Source organism: Mustela erminea, chromosome X (genome assembly GCF_009829155.1).
Source record: "Mustela erminea isolate mMusErm1 chromosome X, mMusErm1.Pri, whole genome shotgun sequence".
Taxonomy (NCBI): Eukaryota; Metazoa; Chordata; class Mammalia; order Carnivora; family Mustelidae; genus Mustela; species Mustela erminea.
In genome coordinates, this window is record NC_045635.1 from 122,818,638 (window position 1) to 122,835,539 (window position 16,902).

At 38.6% G+C, this 16,902-nt stretch overlaps 1 protein-coding gene across 1 annotated transcript; it reads right to left on the reverse strand.

Moving 5' to 3' along the window:
• Positions 1 to 1,459: 1,459 nt before the first annotated feature.
• LOC116582386 (capping protein, Arp2/3 and myosin-I linker protein 2-like) lies at positions 1,460 to 4,404 on the reverse strand. The gene is made up of 3 exons (XM_032329734.1): positions 4,396 to 4,404; positions 2,004 to 2,637; positions 1,460 to 1,896 (listed from the first exon to the last, which is right to left on the reverse strand). Exons 1-3 carry the CDS (start codon positions 4,402 to 4,404, stop codon positions 1,460 to 1,462), a joined length of 1,080 nt encoding a protein of 359 aa, XP_032185625.1.
• Positions 4,405 to 16,902: the final 12,498 nt, after the last annotated feature.

The window sequence follows — 16,902 nt, forward strand, 5'->3', positions numbered from 1 at the left end:
AAAACCCACATTAATGCTCTACTTTTCTCTACATTAACAAAAGTATTCATATACATATACTTGTACACACCTTTAACACACACACCTTTGCATCTTTGTTTCTCTTACTCAGAGAAAACCTCAAAACATCCTACTAAGTCAACCAATATTGCTCCAATTCACTGTTTTTTTTAAAATACTTCATAATACTCTATGGTGTTAGTGCATGCTAAATCATTTAGTTAGCTCCTTTATTTGGAGAGTGGAAAGTCATTCCTAGCTTTGGGATATCAGGAGCAAAACTACAATAAATCATTTTTTGTGTATTTATCTAGGTATTAAGACTCTTACTTCTGTGGCATAGGGTGAGTGGCATTTTATATTTTTCAGCAGATAAGAGGATGTATTAATTTTGCATTTTGCAAAACATTTAGACTTGTTTTTCTTTAAAAATGTTATTCAGTAGCACTAATGTATTATATTGGGTTTCTGAATAATAGATTCTTACAAAGAGGGAAATCTGGATTCAGGAGGTTGGCTGGGATTGCAGGGGTTAAGGGAAACGTGGGGGCTGGACTGACCAAAGGAAGGGGGTGAATTGCAATAAAGTTGCAACAGATTCCTCATCTGATCCCACCAGAAGCTCTGGAGCTGGGATGGCCCTTCAGAATTTTCCAAAATTGAGGCTAGGGGCCTGGGCCTTTGTAATCTTGTACCGATCAGTGGCTGGATGCTGCTACCTTTGGGCAAGATACATAACCTTGAGGGAGGCAACTTTTTAGGCCAAGGGCAATTCTCAGAGAAGATTGCAGCTGTGAGCATTTCAGCAGCCAACAGTACTAGCAGCCGGGAAAATAAGTGCCGTGGTCCTAAAGGGGTATCTAGGCAGTGCACCACAGCATTCACCATAACCAGCAATTAAAAATTCAAATGAAAACAATATCTAACATTATTGAATTCTGGAAAGAAGCCCATTAATCAAATCAATTTGCTGGAAGCCAAATTTTAAAATGACAAATTCACCAAATTATTGAGGATTATAGGCTTATAGAGTCTAGATATATTTTTATGTAAAAAAATGCTGCTGGATTGGCTTCCCAAGCAGCTGTAAAACTTTCATTTCCATCCGCAGTATGAGAGACCCAGAACCAGTTAATCTTGCTTTGCTGCCAGCATTTCTGCTAATTTTTTTTTAAATAAAATAAATGTGTCAAGAAGTCCAGTATGAGGCGGTAGGGAGGGACCTAAACTCTGTTAGACTGGTGAGTGCTCGCTCAATCTTAAGACCTTGAAATTCAATCCTTTAAAAGACTACTATGTTGGCCAAACAAAATATATCTGCAGGATTTGGCAAAAGAACTGCTAGGTTGAGACTGCCCTAGTTTAAAAGGAATATATATTGAGGAACAGAAAATGGTGTTTTTTTTTTTCCTTTGAGTTTTTTAATAAAATAATCTCATGCGGCAGGAAAAGGAGAGGGTCAGGGGTTGGGGCCGCCGCCTTTTTGGTCTGTGGCTGGGGAGGGTGGGTTTGGCTCAGGGCTGGAGGGCTCTGTAGACTGTGGGGGCAGAGGTTGGGCTCCAAGGCCAGATTCTAGGCTTGGAGATGAAGGTGCCTCAAGCTTTGGTCTCCGCTTGAGGACAGGGGAGCGCTGTAGCCGCAGGGGCTGTTCAACAGGGGCCTGGAGCTGGTCCTCATGCACAGACACTGCTCGTCGCCCTGCTGAGAGAGGCCTCGGCCTCAGCTGGCCATCTTCATTCCTGGGGCCCAAGCAAGGGTCCTCCAGGAGACCCAGGCTGTCTGTGGAGGGGCTGGCTTTTTGCGGGCTGGGGCTGGGACAAGGAGGGGGGGCCCAGGACCATCCTGTTGGCTCCAACCACGGCCCCTGAGCTCTGCATACAGCTGCTGCCCCTGACCCTGCCCGTAGGAGCCGGCCTCACTACACTCGGGAAAGCAAAGCCTATTCCATGATACTCCTACCTGCTGAGGAGGAGGAGGAGGAAACCCTGGGTACTAGACCTGACAAGCGACAGCCCCTGGAGCGGGGGGAGACAGAGCTGGTCCCATCCTTTGAACAGCGGGTACAAGTGATGCTCCAGAGGATTGGCATGAGCAGAGGCAGAAGTAAGTCTTCCAGCTAGTAGACTCAAGCCCTTGGCCTCCTGGACTAGGTGTGCACGAGGGGTCAGCAGACACAGAGTGGGTGCGGGACTTGATCGAGATGGGAGGGGCCTCGGCGGAGCTGTCCGTAATATCACCATCCGAGCCAGCCTTCTTGATCTCTCGGTCCTTGCTTTGCTTCCTCTTGCCTTCGGCACTCCCGCTGCCTCTGCTCATGCCAATCCTCTGGAGCATCACTTGTACCCGCTGTTCAAAGGATGGGACCAGCTCTGTCTCCCCCCGCTCCAGGGGCCGTCGCTTGTCAGGTCTAGTACCCAGGGTTTCCTCCTCCTCCTCCTCAGCAGGTAGGAGTATCATGGAATAGGCTTTGCTTTCCCGAGTGTAGTGAGGCCGGCTCCTACGGGCAGGGTCAGGGCTACTGGTGCCCCCCTCAGCCCCACCAGACTCCTCACCACGGCTGGGACGGGCTGGTGGCTGCAACAGGTCTCCGAGTGTAGCCTTCTGAGTGCGCGGAGCTGCCCGAGGCCTGGTCTCTCCCTTAGGAATGGAAACTTGACTTGCTTACTAACAAAGGGATAGCAAGACCAAGTAATGTAGTCACCCATGATAGTGGTTTTAATTTGGGGCAGGATTAGAGTTTGCAGAGTGTTGATCTTAGGAACAACCAAACTAAAAATCTGTGGAGCAGATATCTATTATAGAATACCTACTTTAAGTAAAATGTATTCAAATTATGGCTTTAGCACCCTTCAATTATAAACTTCTAGGCAAGAAGCACAACTTTTCTCCTGAACAATTTTTCTTTTCTCTTCTCTTCTCTTCTCTTTTTTTCCCTTCTCTTGATCATGAGCACGGGGGCAGAGGGAGAAGCAGATTTCCCACTGAACAGGAAGCCTGACAGAGGACTCCATCCTGGGACCCTGAGATCATGACCTGAGCCAAAGGCAGACACTTAACAACTGAGCCACCAGGTGCCTTGTTTTATTTTTTTTTAAATTTTTTTAAATTTATTTTCAGCATAACAGTATTCATTGTTTTTGCACCACACCCTGTGCTCCATGCAATCCGTGCCCTCTCTAATACCCACCACCTGGTATCCCGACCTCCCACCCCCGCCCCTTCAAACCCCTCAGATTGTTTTTCAGAGTCCATAGTGTCTCATGATTCACCTCCCCTTCCAACTTTCTTTTTAAAATAGAAATCCCTTTACTGTGTTGATTAAATACTTATATTAGGTGGGTGATGGGTATTAAAGAGGGCACTTGTTGTGATGAGCACTGGGTATTATGTGTAAGTGATAGATCATTGAATTCTACTCCAGAAGCTAATATTACACTGTTGTTAACAAGAGTTAAAACAGAACAAAACAAGAAAGAGTTTATATTGGGTAACATTGCTAAAACTTGGAGTTCAGTAGTGTACTCCGGGCAAGGACCTTATATATTAGTGAAGGAGATCTACAGAGCCAACAAAAGAAAACAGAAAAATAATTGTTATAAAGGAAACTGGCAAAACATTGAGAGACAGACATCATGTAAAAATCATGCCGTCTTGTGCTAGGGAGAACAGACAGAGTGAATAATAATACTAGATAGCAGGAGAGAGAATGCTGTGAAAATAAAAATGTATTTCTAGAGCCCATCTCAACTCAGTCATTGAGTAGCTCCATGACCTTGGACAAATCATTTAACAGCTTCCTGGCTTGGATTTCTTATTTGTAAAGTTTATTACTAGTGTCTACCTCAAAAGTGTGAAAATTAAATGAGTTATCAAGTGTAAAGTTCTTAGAATGTTGCCTGGCACATAGTAAATACTCAATAAGTTAGCTTTCCTTATTATAACTTAGAGTTGGTGGGTAAATTGATGTCATCAGCTGAGAATTAAATTGTAAAATGAAATGCAAAGTAAGGCAACATTTTAAAGAAATTGCATGTGTTTATTATAAAAGAATGGTGCGTTCTGCAGTCCTATCTACCTTTGCCCTTTCTATACCTTGTGCTATAGAAATAACAAGAATTTCTAGGACACACAATGCTGTTTCAAGCCCATATGGTATTTCCTGAACCTAGAATGCCTTCTTTTTTTTTTTGAAAGAATTTATTTATTCATTTGACAGACAGATCACAAGCAGACAGAGAGGCAGGCAGAGAGAGAGGAAAGGAAGCAGGCTCCCTGCTCAGCAGATGGGACTCGATCCCAGGACCCTGGGATCATGACCTGAGCTGAAGGCAGAGACTTTAACCCACTGAGCCACCCAGGTGTCCTAGAATGCTTTCTTTATTCCACCTTTCTTACCCCCAACATTGTGGGTCATCTTTCACATTTGAAGTCACTTATCAGTGTCTTCCAAGAAACCAAATCTGCTTTTTCTTCCTCTAAGATAGTGTACTACTCCTTCCCTATGAGATCGGCACATTGTAAATAATGGACTTTCGTATTCTGACACTCTATTCTGATTTGCTTCCAGTTATTCTCCCTTAGAAGTTGTGAATATTAAGAGTGGGGACTTTGTGTTCACACCCATCTCTATTTTCAAATTTAACACAGTGAGTAGTGTATAGATTTTTCAATAAATATTGAATAAAGGAGTGAATAAATGAATATTTTCTTTGGGATCTTTCATAATTGTTGGTTAACTTTCAGCAATTACACAGATAAGTAGATGAATTAATACTGCACTAAAGAGAAAAACAGGCAATCAAATCACCTATGAGAAATAATAGTAGCTGAAAAAAGTAGTAAACATTGATTGCTAACTCTTTGTATGTACATACTTAATTCACTTAACAATTCTGTTAGATAATTCCAGTTATGATTCATGTTTTCAGAAGTAGAAAATGAGACTTGAGGTTAAGCTACTTGCCCCAGATCGTAAGCTAACGAAGTGGGTGGAGCCAAAAAATCTCCAAAACCATTTCTTGCTTTGTTAGACTACTTGAGCTTTGCATGCTACAGTAACATTGTTTCCAATTCATATTTGACATTTTTTAAAATTTTTTAAATTTATTTTCAGTGTAACAGTATTCATTGTTTTTGCACCACACCCAGTGCTCCATGCAATCCGTGACATTTTTATGATAATTACAATAGCAGTATTCTTAAAGGATTATGGTCAAATTTGAGAATAGTCCACTTTCCTCTTGACACACAACATATTTTAGCACATTAAAAACTCCAAAGTCCTATAATGAAGGGCTTAATTGCTTAACACAGTTTAGTTAATTGACAGACTTTTTTTTTTTTTTAATGAGAACATTAGAGGGTTCTAGTCCCCAGTTCCACCATGGTGAAGAGGATTCCTCACATATTCAACAAGCAATCTGAAACAACTGGTTATCTTACAGTTTAACTCAATTCTGACACTATCTGCCCTGAGATAGCATCCTATTCCACAGGTAAAGGGCTCAGTTCTCTAAGACTTCTCCACCTCTTCAGACACTAATCAAAAAGCCAGGTTATCATTTGTGCTTTTGACCAACCAGCTATAAATCAGAAGTTCCTATAACCCCTTCCTTTCTTGAGTTCAAATTAATTTGCTAGATCAGTTCACAAAACGAAGCTTTTATTTATTAGAACACCAGTTGATCATAAAAGGATAGAACTCAGGAATGGCCAGGTGGAAGAGATGCATGGGCAAGGCATGGGTGTGTAGTACCACTTCCCAGCACCTTTGTATGTCTACCAACCCAACCTAGAAGCATTCTTAATTCTGTCTTTTAGGGTTTGTATGGAGGCTTCATTACATAAGGATGATTGATTAAATAATTGGCCATTGGTGATTGGTTCAACCATCAGCCCCCCTTCCCTCCCTGGAAATTGGGGTGGGACAGTTCCAACTCTCTATTCATTGTTGGTTCTCCTGGCAACCAGCCCCAATCTTTGAAATTTTTTTAGAAGTTCCCTTGTTTAACATAAACCCAGTCATGGTGGAAAGGAGCTTGTTATGAATAACAGAACCTTCACGGCTTTGATGCAGTTTCAGGAACCAAGGACAAGAGGCCATTATAACAAGATGCTACAATTGTCCTTACTGCTCAGGAAATTCCCAGGACTTGGGGAACTATGAGCTGGGAACCATGGACAAAGATCAAAATCTTAAAAAAAGTATGTATTCAGTTATTCACCTGACCAAAACGTATTTCTCATAAATCCCAATATTGCAAATACCCGTTCATATTTTAAAAAGCTAGGATTCTGAGTAATATGCTTTGGGAAGTATTCATTAATCTATGCAAATCACAAAATTTAGTCTCAGATGATGCTGTATAAAATATGCTGAGTCTGTTTAGTTCCTAAACTTTTCCACAGTCAAGAATGTTCCTGCCAAGTGGAATCCTTTAGATAGGAATAAGGCAGGGATAAGTTCAGGCTGTATGCAAGGAGAAGATGACACTTTACATAAACACAATTTTGTATGCCTTGCTGTCAGCAAAATTTTAAGTATACATGAACCTTGAACAACACAGGGGTTAGGAGTGCTGATGCCTGCATAGTTAGAAATCCACTTGTAACTTTTGACCCCCTCAAAACTTAACTGTTAATAGTTTACTGTTGATGGGAAGTCCTACCAATAGCAGTCAATGAATACATATTTTGTACATTGTATGTATTATATGGTATATTCTTATACATAAGCTAGAGAAAAATGTTAAGAAAATCACAAGGAAAATACATTAAGAGTACTGTATTGTATTTATAGAAAAACAGATAAGTAGACTTCCATAGTTCAAACCCATGGTGATAAAGGTCAACTGCCGAGATAAAGAGTGCTTACCACATTATGTTTGGTGACACTGCCAATGCAATACTTAAGGTAGAATGTGCCCCTATCAGAAAGCATTCATTTAGGTTTTTAATATTCATTATTCTTTAAATTGAAAAATGTATATATCTCTGCAAGGAACCAGTTTATATTTCAGGTTGCACATACATGAGACAAATGATGGAGTTGACACATAGAAAAAACTCTACTAATGAAGAGTGTGAATCTGTGAACATTTTGTAATTTACACACTTCTGGATTTCTTGACTAACCAACTTTTTTTTTTAAAGATTATATTTATTTATTTGACAGAGAGAGATCACAAGTAGATGGAGAGGCAGGCGGAGAGAGAAGAGAGAGGGAAGCAGGCTCCCTGCTGAGCAGAGAGCCCGATGCGGGACTCGATCCCAGGACCCTGAGATCATGACCTGAGCCAAAGGCAGCGGCTTAACCCACTGAGCCACCCAGGTGCCCCGACCAATCAACTTTGTTTGAATATTGCCACATAACATTAGTGTCTACATTTAGTTTTATAGTTGTGTTGGCACCAAGCACTACTATTTAGCCTTGAATGAATGAGGACAGACTAGGTGTGGGTTTTATATCTAGGTGATGCATTTGCACTAAAAAAGGCCAAATTTCGCCATGACATGTTGTACAAAGTAAGAGTTGAGAATGGCTTGACAATAGAAAAGTGGTGGGAAAAAAATGGAGACCTCATACAGTCCTTGGTATCAAAGGTATTATAAAGCCCAGGGATGTGGGCCACAGCAGTCAGCATTGCATACATGTTTCATACAGTGGTCTTTTTTCTACAGATCTTATGACTTTATTGTCATTTAACTACAAATTTTATTTTGTTTTATAGTACTGTAAGAGCTATCAGAACAAGTTGTACCTGGTTTTGTTCGTACACATTTAAGTAACATTATAATACATTCAAAGTCCCCAGTAAAAATCTGATGTAATATAAAATAACTAATTATGATTTTCTGAATAGAAGATGGTGAAAGATGTAAATCCTATAGTTCAGAGGTCCTCAAAGAGGACAATTTGGAAATGTGTGGAGGCATTGTGGTTATCACAAAAACTGGGAGCTGCTGTAATCAACTACTATGGTTTAGAAGACAGTGACTAAATGTCCTGCAAATGCTCAGAACAAACTTGAAAAACAGAATCGTCCTGCCAAAAATGTCAGTAGTGCCTTGTTAGATGAATTCCTACATCGTTTTGGTTACAGTATTGTTAAAGAAAAGTTTTAGCCCAGCTCTAGCCAATGCACTGGGCCATATAATCCATACATATCGATAAAGTTAATTTGCCCTAGTCGCCTGGCCTACATCAGAAGTCGAAACCTAAGTCAGCCTGCACTTCCAAGAAACACCTGTCAACGAATCCTAACATGCACCAATCATAATCCTCCAACTCTGCTTCAGCTAGGTCGCCCTAAACTAGAAAACAGGACCTATTAGCTTTTTAAGGAAATCCCTGACCTGTAACCCATCATGCCCTGTTTTCACAGTGCCTCTTCTTTAGCATTCTAAAAAACTTGTTCTTGTACCATATCCTTCTAGAGCAGTCTTTCACTGCGTGAGGGCACTGTGTTCCCCCAGTCCATGGATAATTTTTCCTTGAATAAGTGGTATCAAACTCATCGCCAAATTGTATTTTTGTCATTTGACATTTTTATGCCAATGTGCCTCCTTGCTTTAATATTCTCCCATTCTCTTATCCCCTTCATTTGCAGTTCTTTTCTTTCCATCCTTTTAACATAAAGGATCCAAGTGTGTTGGTGTGTGTGTACATGCACCTGGTTAGCTAAGCAATATTTAAATTGGACTGGAATTACTTGGTTTAGATCTCTAGAACTACTTCACTTTTTTATAGCTTTGGTCTTCAGGTCTGTATTTTTTATAAATTCCATAATTAATTCTGTCTAAAAGATTATGACTTTTTTGGTCCTTCACAGTCACAGCATAGGGTTCATTTTTCCTCTGTTTTATTTGCATACAGCATAAAGTTCTTAATATTTGCCTCAATTATATGATCTAGAATGGAGAAAAGGCACAGACCTTACAGTTTTGCTTTGAGAATTATGAGAAATAAGTGAGTACATAGTTTAAGTCAATGACTACACATAGCAAGTGGTTAATAAGACTTAGCTATAGAAAGCTATATGTGTTTTTTTGCAATGAATGCATTTGAATTTTGATAGTGCCATTAGAAAAATGACTGACATTTTAGAGCTGAACAGGAACACAGAGTTATTGTGAAACACAGAGGAGAGTCACCAGCATCCAATATAGGCAGCTCTAGCGAATCTTGTCATTTTCACTTAAATGTTTTCCTACTTTACCACCCTTCTACCCTGGAGGTTGATTTAAAAAAGTTAAGGAAATTGATGACCGTGAGCTAATTATCTCTGAGACTATTATTTACATTTATTTAAAATTTAAATAAGAGTTGAGAAAACAGGATAAGGGACCATTTATTTCTAACATTTAGAAATCACACCATATTTTACAAATGTAGAAAGTATGGTATTTTTTCAAAACCAGGATAAAAATTTAGCATCTCTGATGTTTAAATATCCACTGTAAATTTGCAGAGTAGCATGTCAATTGTAAGAACACATTTTTGATCATCTATCTTACTCAGTGGCAGTTTGGGCCAAGAAAACATGGTTTATTTAGATCTTGTAAAGACATGTTTCTCCCTCCCCCAGAAATGTTTTGAAGTGAGTTGCCATTAATCTCTAAAGAAACAGAATTATGTTATTCTTAATATACTGCTTAACTCATTAAGCCATAATTTAACTTACTAATTTTTAAAAGGCTTATAGTACTTACACATCAAAGTAGACAGAATCTTTCCTTTATGTTTTATAAATCACATATGGAAAACTATGTTCTTGAAATTGCACTTTTTTGATATACCAATCACCGTGGCCTGATAGCTGGCACATTTTCAGCTCTGTATCACTGAATTTCTTTTGCATCCGGAAAGTTTAAACTACCCCTGAACTTCCCTAGTCATGCTGCCCAGCTTATTATCTTTGTTTCACCACTGTCATTAAGAAATATCATCTTGTTAGATTAACCAGAACCTTTCAAAAAGATTTACTGTCACTCCTCCTATGGTTTTTCTCCTTTGATGGGAAAGAAGGTAAGATAAAGGCAAAAGGGAAAAAAAGTAAGATCCCTATACAAAATAAATACCTTAGCTTTTTTCTCATTTCCATTTTTCTCTGAGATGTATTTACAGTTTGTATTTCTAGAAAGCCTTTTTCATTACATGATGCATAAACATGAAGGATGTGTAGTGATATCCATGCTGTTTGTGGTTGGTTTGCTCTTTATGCTTATGCTTTCTTGCCCTTGGCAAGAAATAAAAAGTGATTTTGCAGTTTTCTTCACTGCCTTTTTATGAGTATAAAAAACTACTTGCTCTTAATATTTTTCATAGATCTTCTAGTAAGGCAGTTGTCAAATAAAACCTTTCCTCTCTGGGTTATTGATTTTTATGGTCACAACCAGAAGGTAGGTAATTTCAGTCATTTGACACCATATTAGGATTAAAGCAAAAAGGATCTTTGCATGTTTTCCAATGTGCATTGTATACCAAATCAGAATGGACACGAGCCTTGATCAATTTCTGGTGTTTCCTTACACACCAAAGCTTCTCTTGGAGCTGCTTAAGAAGTTTAAAAAAACTTTAGACACAGAGGCTGTCATCTGCTATTGCCTACAGTACAGGCAGCCCAAAGCAAATGCCAAGAGTTTTATTGGGTTCTTTTTCTCGATTTGTTATTGCATCTGGTCTCATTCATTGCACTAGATGTCAGTTGATGCAGACAGATAGAGGAAAGTGATTGAAACAGAGATTCCAAATGGCAAAGTGGGAGGCTATCTGAAAGTATTTTATGTGTTTGTATTTGTTTCCTGAAGTTTAATGAACACACAAGGCAGCAAGGATTGACAGAAAACATGTTCCAACATGGGCTGCCAGGGAGTGCTTATTGGTCTGTTATATTAGGACCAAAAAGCAGGAACACCAGAGTAACAATACCCATCTTCCCAATGAGTTGAATATAATTATCCGAGCACCTTCTGATGCTGTCTATTTCCTTTGCACTGTCTTGAATTCTGTTTGGGTCCTCATCTTTGTATATGTGATTAGAATTCACTGTCACCAACAGACACATGAAAAAGTGCTCAACATCACTCAGTATCAGGGAAATACAAATCAAAACCACAATGAGATACCACCTCACACCACTCAGAAGGGCTAAAATTAACCAGTCAGGAAATGACAGGTGTTGGTGAGGATGCAGAGAAAGGGGAGCCCTCCTATAGTGTTGGTGGGAATGCAAGCTGGTGCAGCCACTCTGGAAAACAGCATGGAGGTTCCTCAAAGAGTTGAAAATAGAGCTACCCTACAACCCAGCAATTACACTACTGGGTATTTACCCTAAAGATACAAATGTAGTGATCTGAAGGGGCATGTGCACCCCAATATTTATAGCAGCAATGTCCACAATAGCCAAACTATGCAAAGAGCCTAGATGTTCATCAACAGATAAATAGATAAAGAAAATGTGATATGGGTATGTATATATATATATACACATACATATGTGTGAGTGTGTGTGTATGTGTGTGCATATATATATACATATATATAATGTGATATATATATGAATATTATGCAGCCATCAAAACATGAAATCTTGCCATTTGCAATGATGTGAATAGAGCTAGAGGGTATTACGCTAAGCAAAATAAGTAAATCAGAGAAAGACAAGCATCATGTGATCTCACTGATATGAGGAATTTGAGAAACAAGACAGAGGATCATAGGCGAGGGGAGGGAAAAATGAAACAAGACAAAACCAGGGAGGGAGACAAACTGAAAGAGACTCTTAATCTTAGGAAACAAACTGAGGGCTGCTAGAGGGGTGGGGGGTGGCAGGTATGGGGTAGCTAGGTGATGGGCATTGGGGAGGGTATGTGCTATGGTGAGTGTTGTGAATTGTGTAAGACTGATGATTCATAGACCTGTATCCCTGAAACAAATAATATACGTCAGTTTTTTAAAAAGTATGAGCTGAGATTTAAAAAAAAAGAATTCACTGTCACTCATGGTTCTTTAAACCTCATAATTCAGTGGCCACCACCCACCTCAGACATGAGGATGCCCCACAGTATCCAAGAAAAGGATGAGGGGTAATCTTTATAACATAAAGAGCCAGGAATATATCAGAGTCATGCTCTAGATGATAATAATTGTTCATGCATACTGAGAGGGGGATTAGAAGTGATGTGGAAAATCTGAAGCCTAGAAGAAAATGGAAGTAAGGATCCTTTAGCCGCATGGATGAGGCAGACATTAGTGGTTACATTCTTAGTGATTCCAACTGTTGTGTTCTAGATTCTATGTAAAAATTCTACAGGGATATTGGGCATGTGTTTCCAATGTTTAATGCACATTTTACTTGGATACTTCTGTGGTAAGAGGGACTATACTGGGTATATTTCATATAATGTTGGAAACCACGGAGAGTAAAGAATAGGCTAACCACAGTCCTATTCTTGAGGGTTATTATAAAATACACTGAATAACCCAAATAAAGTTGTAGTATAAATTGCAATGGCAGAACAAAGCCATCATGTTTTCTTAGCTCAGTGAGAGAAAGATTCAAATTTCTATTATGTTGTGTATTACTACAAAGTATAAGGCTACAGGCTCAATTCTTACTTTTTATCAACTATTTAGACTCACACAAGGTAAGAAAGATCTGTCTCTATTAAGGATTAAATCTCTAATTTATTTCAGAAATGTGTCCTAGGAGGGTGGGTCATACTGTTGGATGGCCTAGTGAAAAATCTTTCATTGTTGAAAACTACCTGTAATGAATCTGAGAAAAAAAATTGATTAACAAATGGAAGGTTTCACCATTCCATGTCATCAGTCTCATAGAAACTATCACAGAGAAGGAGAGTGCAAGCGGTCAGGAAGTACAAAGTTCCCAGGGAAGCTTCAATCCTCTCCCCCCAAAATAGTGATGGACAAGTTAACCATGGTAATCATTTTTATAGTGTATAGGTATATCAAATCACCATGTACACCTTTAACATATATAATTTCTGTTTGCTGATTATACCTCAATAAAGGTAGAAAATAATTTTTGCTTTATATTGAGTGATTATCCATCTTTCTTATCCATTCCTCTATTGATGGGCACTTCGGTTGCTTCCATATCTTGGCTATTGTAAATAATGCTGCAGTGAGCATAGAGGACAGTCTCTTCAATAAATGGTGTTGGAAAAACTGAACAGCTACATGCAAAAGAAAGAACCTGGCCCACTTTCTAACACCCTACACAAAAATAAATTCAAAATGGATTAAGGACCTAAATGTGAGACCTTGAAACCATAAAAAAAATCCTAGAAGAGAATACAGGCAGTAATTTCTCTGACATTGGCCATAGCAGTATTTTTCTAGATATGTCTCCTAAGGCAAGGGAAACAAAAGCAAAAATAAACTATTGGGACTACATCAAAATAAGCTTCTTTTTTTTTTTTTTCAAAATAAGCTTCTTCACAGCAAAGGAAACAATCAACAAAACAAAAAAACAACTACTGAATGGGAGAAGATATTTGCAAATGATGTATCTGATAAAAGGTTAATATCCAAAGTATATAAAGAACTTCTAGAACTCAATACCAAAAAAAATCATCAATTTAAAAAATGGGCAGAGAACCTGGATAGACATTTTTCTAAAGAAGACATATAGATTGCCAATAGACACATGAAAAGATGCTCAACGTCACTAATCATCTGGGAAATGCAAATCAAAACCACAATGAACTCTCACCCAATACCTGTCAGAATGACTAAAATCAAAGAGGCAAGTAAGTCTTGACAAAGATGTGGAGAAAAAGGAAACTTGGTGCTCGGTTGGTGGGAATGCAAACTGGTGCAGCCACTGAGGAAAACAGTATGAAGTTTCCTCAAAAAATTAAAAATAGAAATATCATATGAGATTCAAATCAAAACCACAATGAGATACCACCTTACACAAGTTAGAATGGCCAAAATCAATAAGATAGTAAACAAGTGTTTAGAGAGAATGTGGAGAAAGGAGAACCCTCTTACACTGTTGGTGGGAATGCAAGCTGGTACAGACACTTTGGAGAACAGTGTGGAGATTCCTGAAGAAATTAAAAATAGAGCTTCCCTATGACCCTGCAATTGCAGTACTGGGTAATTTACACCAAAGATACACATGCAGTGAAAAGAAGGGCCATCTGTACCCCATTGTTCATAGAAGCAATGGCCACAGTCGCCAAACTGTGGAAAGAACCAAGATGCCCTTCAACAGATGAATGGATAAAGAAGATATGGTCCATATACACTATGGAGTATGATGCCTCCATCAGAAAGGATGAATACCCAACTTTTGTAGCAACATGCACGGGACTGGAAGAGATTGTGCTGAGTGAAGTAAGTCAATTATCATATGGTTTCACTTACTTGCGGAGCCTAAGAAATAACATGGAGAATATGGGGAGATGGAGAGGAGAAGGGAGTTGGGGGAAATCAGAGGAGGAGACGAACCATGAGAGACTATGGAGTCTGAAAAACAATCTGAGGGTTTTGGAGCGGAGGGGTGGGAGGTTGGGTGAGCCTGGTGGTGGGTATTATGGAGGGCACATTTTGCATGGAGCACTGGATGTGGTGCATAAACAATGAATTCTGGAACACTGAAAGAAATTTTAAAAATAAATAAAAATTAAAAAAAAGAGAAATATCATATGAGCCAATAATTCCATTACTGGTTATTTACCCAAATAAATGAAACAACTGTTTCCAATTGTTTCCAATTGTTTTCTACAATTGGAAAAAAAATGATGCACTCCTATATTTATTGTAGCATTATTTATATTAACCAAGATAGGGGTTAAGCTTTTATTGATCATCTTTTTTCTCAGAAGTACCAAATACACCAAGAAGAATGAACCATTAGATTAAAGAGGGCCAAACTAGGGACCTGTAAGAGTCAGAACTCAGCGTCCCTTATCTGTGCTTTCACTCAGGCAGTTTTGCTTTTACCTGTTTTAGATATAGGGGTTCTATGTATTACTTTTAAAAAGCAAAATTGAGCTATTAGTAATTGATTAAAATTCATAAACCAGAAACCTAACAAGGTGGGATGGAGGCTGAGCATAGTAGCAAGTATTCTAAGAGACCTAGATGGAATCTGCTTGAATTTTTTATGATCTAGTGTCAGAAGGTACATAGAGGGACATCCATGGTACCCTAATGGTTTAAGCCATCCAACCTAGCCGAGATTCAAATAGAGAGGAAATGGAGCTCACCTCTTGAATAAACAAGTTTCTAATAATTTGTGGTTATATTTATAAACTGCCTCAATTGCACCATGTTCAAAGAACATGTTTCTTTGTGATGGTAAATCTTGTCATTTAGATGTGTATTTTTATAAATATTAGTTTTCATTTGTTTTTATTAGGTTCACATTTTAATCTGCAAAAGCCCCCATTCCCTACCTCTACCCCTCCACAAATAATACACTCCTGTCCCTTGGAGGTTTAAATATAACTTTTAAAGGCAGGATGTTGTTGGGATTTGTTAATTTAGTATTAATCTCTCTTTTGATTGTCTCACATTATTATAACCAGTACAGATCCATGTGCCCAGCCTTGTATACTCTTTTAGTTGAGTTTTGCTTATGTACTTCATTGCTTTTTCCACACGTATTCTGTTTTCCGAAGGCTCTGAGCGCTCTGAGACCTATGCAGGGACAGTGGGTAGACATATAGGTTCGTAAGTCCAATTGGGAGGTACTTTCCAATTCCATGCTTCAATTAGCCCACTTTGATCCACAATGTAGAAAAAACTAATGGGTACTAATAGAATAATCTACCCTAGCTTATCGCCCTTCCTTGGGTCCTTCACCTGATCTGGTTTCAATTAGTCATTTCCCCCCATGCTGGGGCCTAAACAATTTTTATGTCTCTGGAAGTATTTATCACAAATTTATTTCAGGTATGGTGTATAAGAATGGGTTCTGTCAATATCTTGACTCTTCCCTTTTTTCCTTTTTTAGCATGGGCTGTCCAAACCCAACCAGTTTGACATCTTGTCTCAAAATCCGCAGTTTCATAAAAGCAAATCCATCTGATCTTTTAAGAGCATTTATAAATGCAATGGTATATTTCCCATTTGCCCTTTAGCTTAGAAAATCTAGTTACTATAAATGAGGGCAAATCTCTCTTGTGCACAGCATTTCTTGGATTTTACAGCATCATATTCATTATCTCTCAATGCTCAGAACACTGACATAGTTATAAATGAGTAAACTGAGAAGTTAAGTGACTTGTCTATAAATGCAGCAAATAAGCATAGATGGAGCTCAAATTCAGACCCTCTGATTTCACAAATTCCTTTCTACTATACCATCTCAATGCTAAGTTTAAGAACATTTCTCAAAGCAGAAACAAAAACAAAACAAAACAAAAAAACCCAAACAAAACAAAACAAAACACCCAAAACAAAACTAAAGATAGGGTGCTTATTGAGTCAAGACATTTTAAAAATGAGTCTAGAAAATATTTAAGCATAGCTATTGTGACTGAATGAAGAGCAGCTTAAAGTAATGTATTGACTGTATAGATTTTGAAAAACAATGACAAAAATAAACATTTATCTGGTATACATGTTTATTTTTTGAATTTAGATTATTTATTTATTTGACAGAGAGAGAGATCACAAGTAGGCAGAGAGGCAAGCAGAGAGAGAGAGGGAAACAGGCTCCCTGCTGTGCAGACAGCCTGATGCAGGGCTCGATCCCAGGACCCTGAGACCATGACTCGAGCCGAAGGCAGAGACTTAACCCACTGAGCCACCCAGGTGCCCCTTGAATTTAGATTTTTGATAGCTTTGATGCAATTTCAAATTTATGGGAAGTTGCAAGTATAGTACTAGGAATTCCTTGATTTGCCAGATTCATCAATATT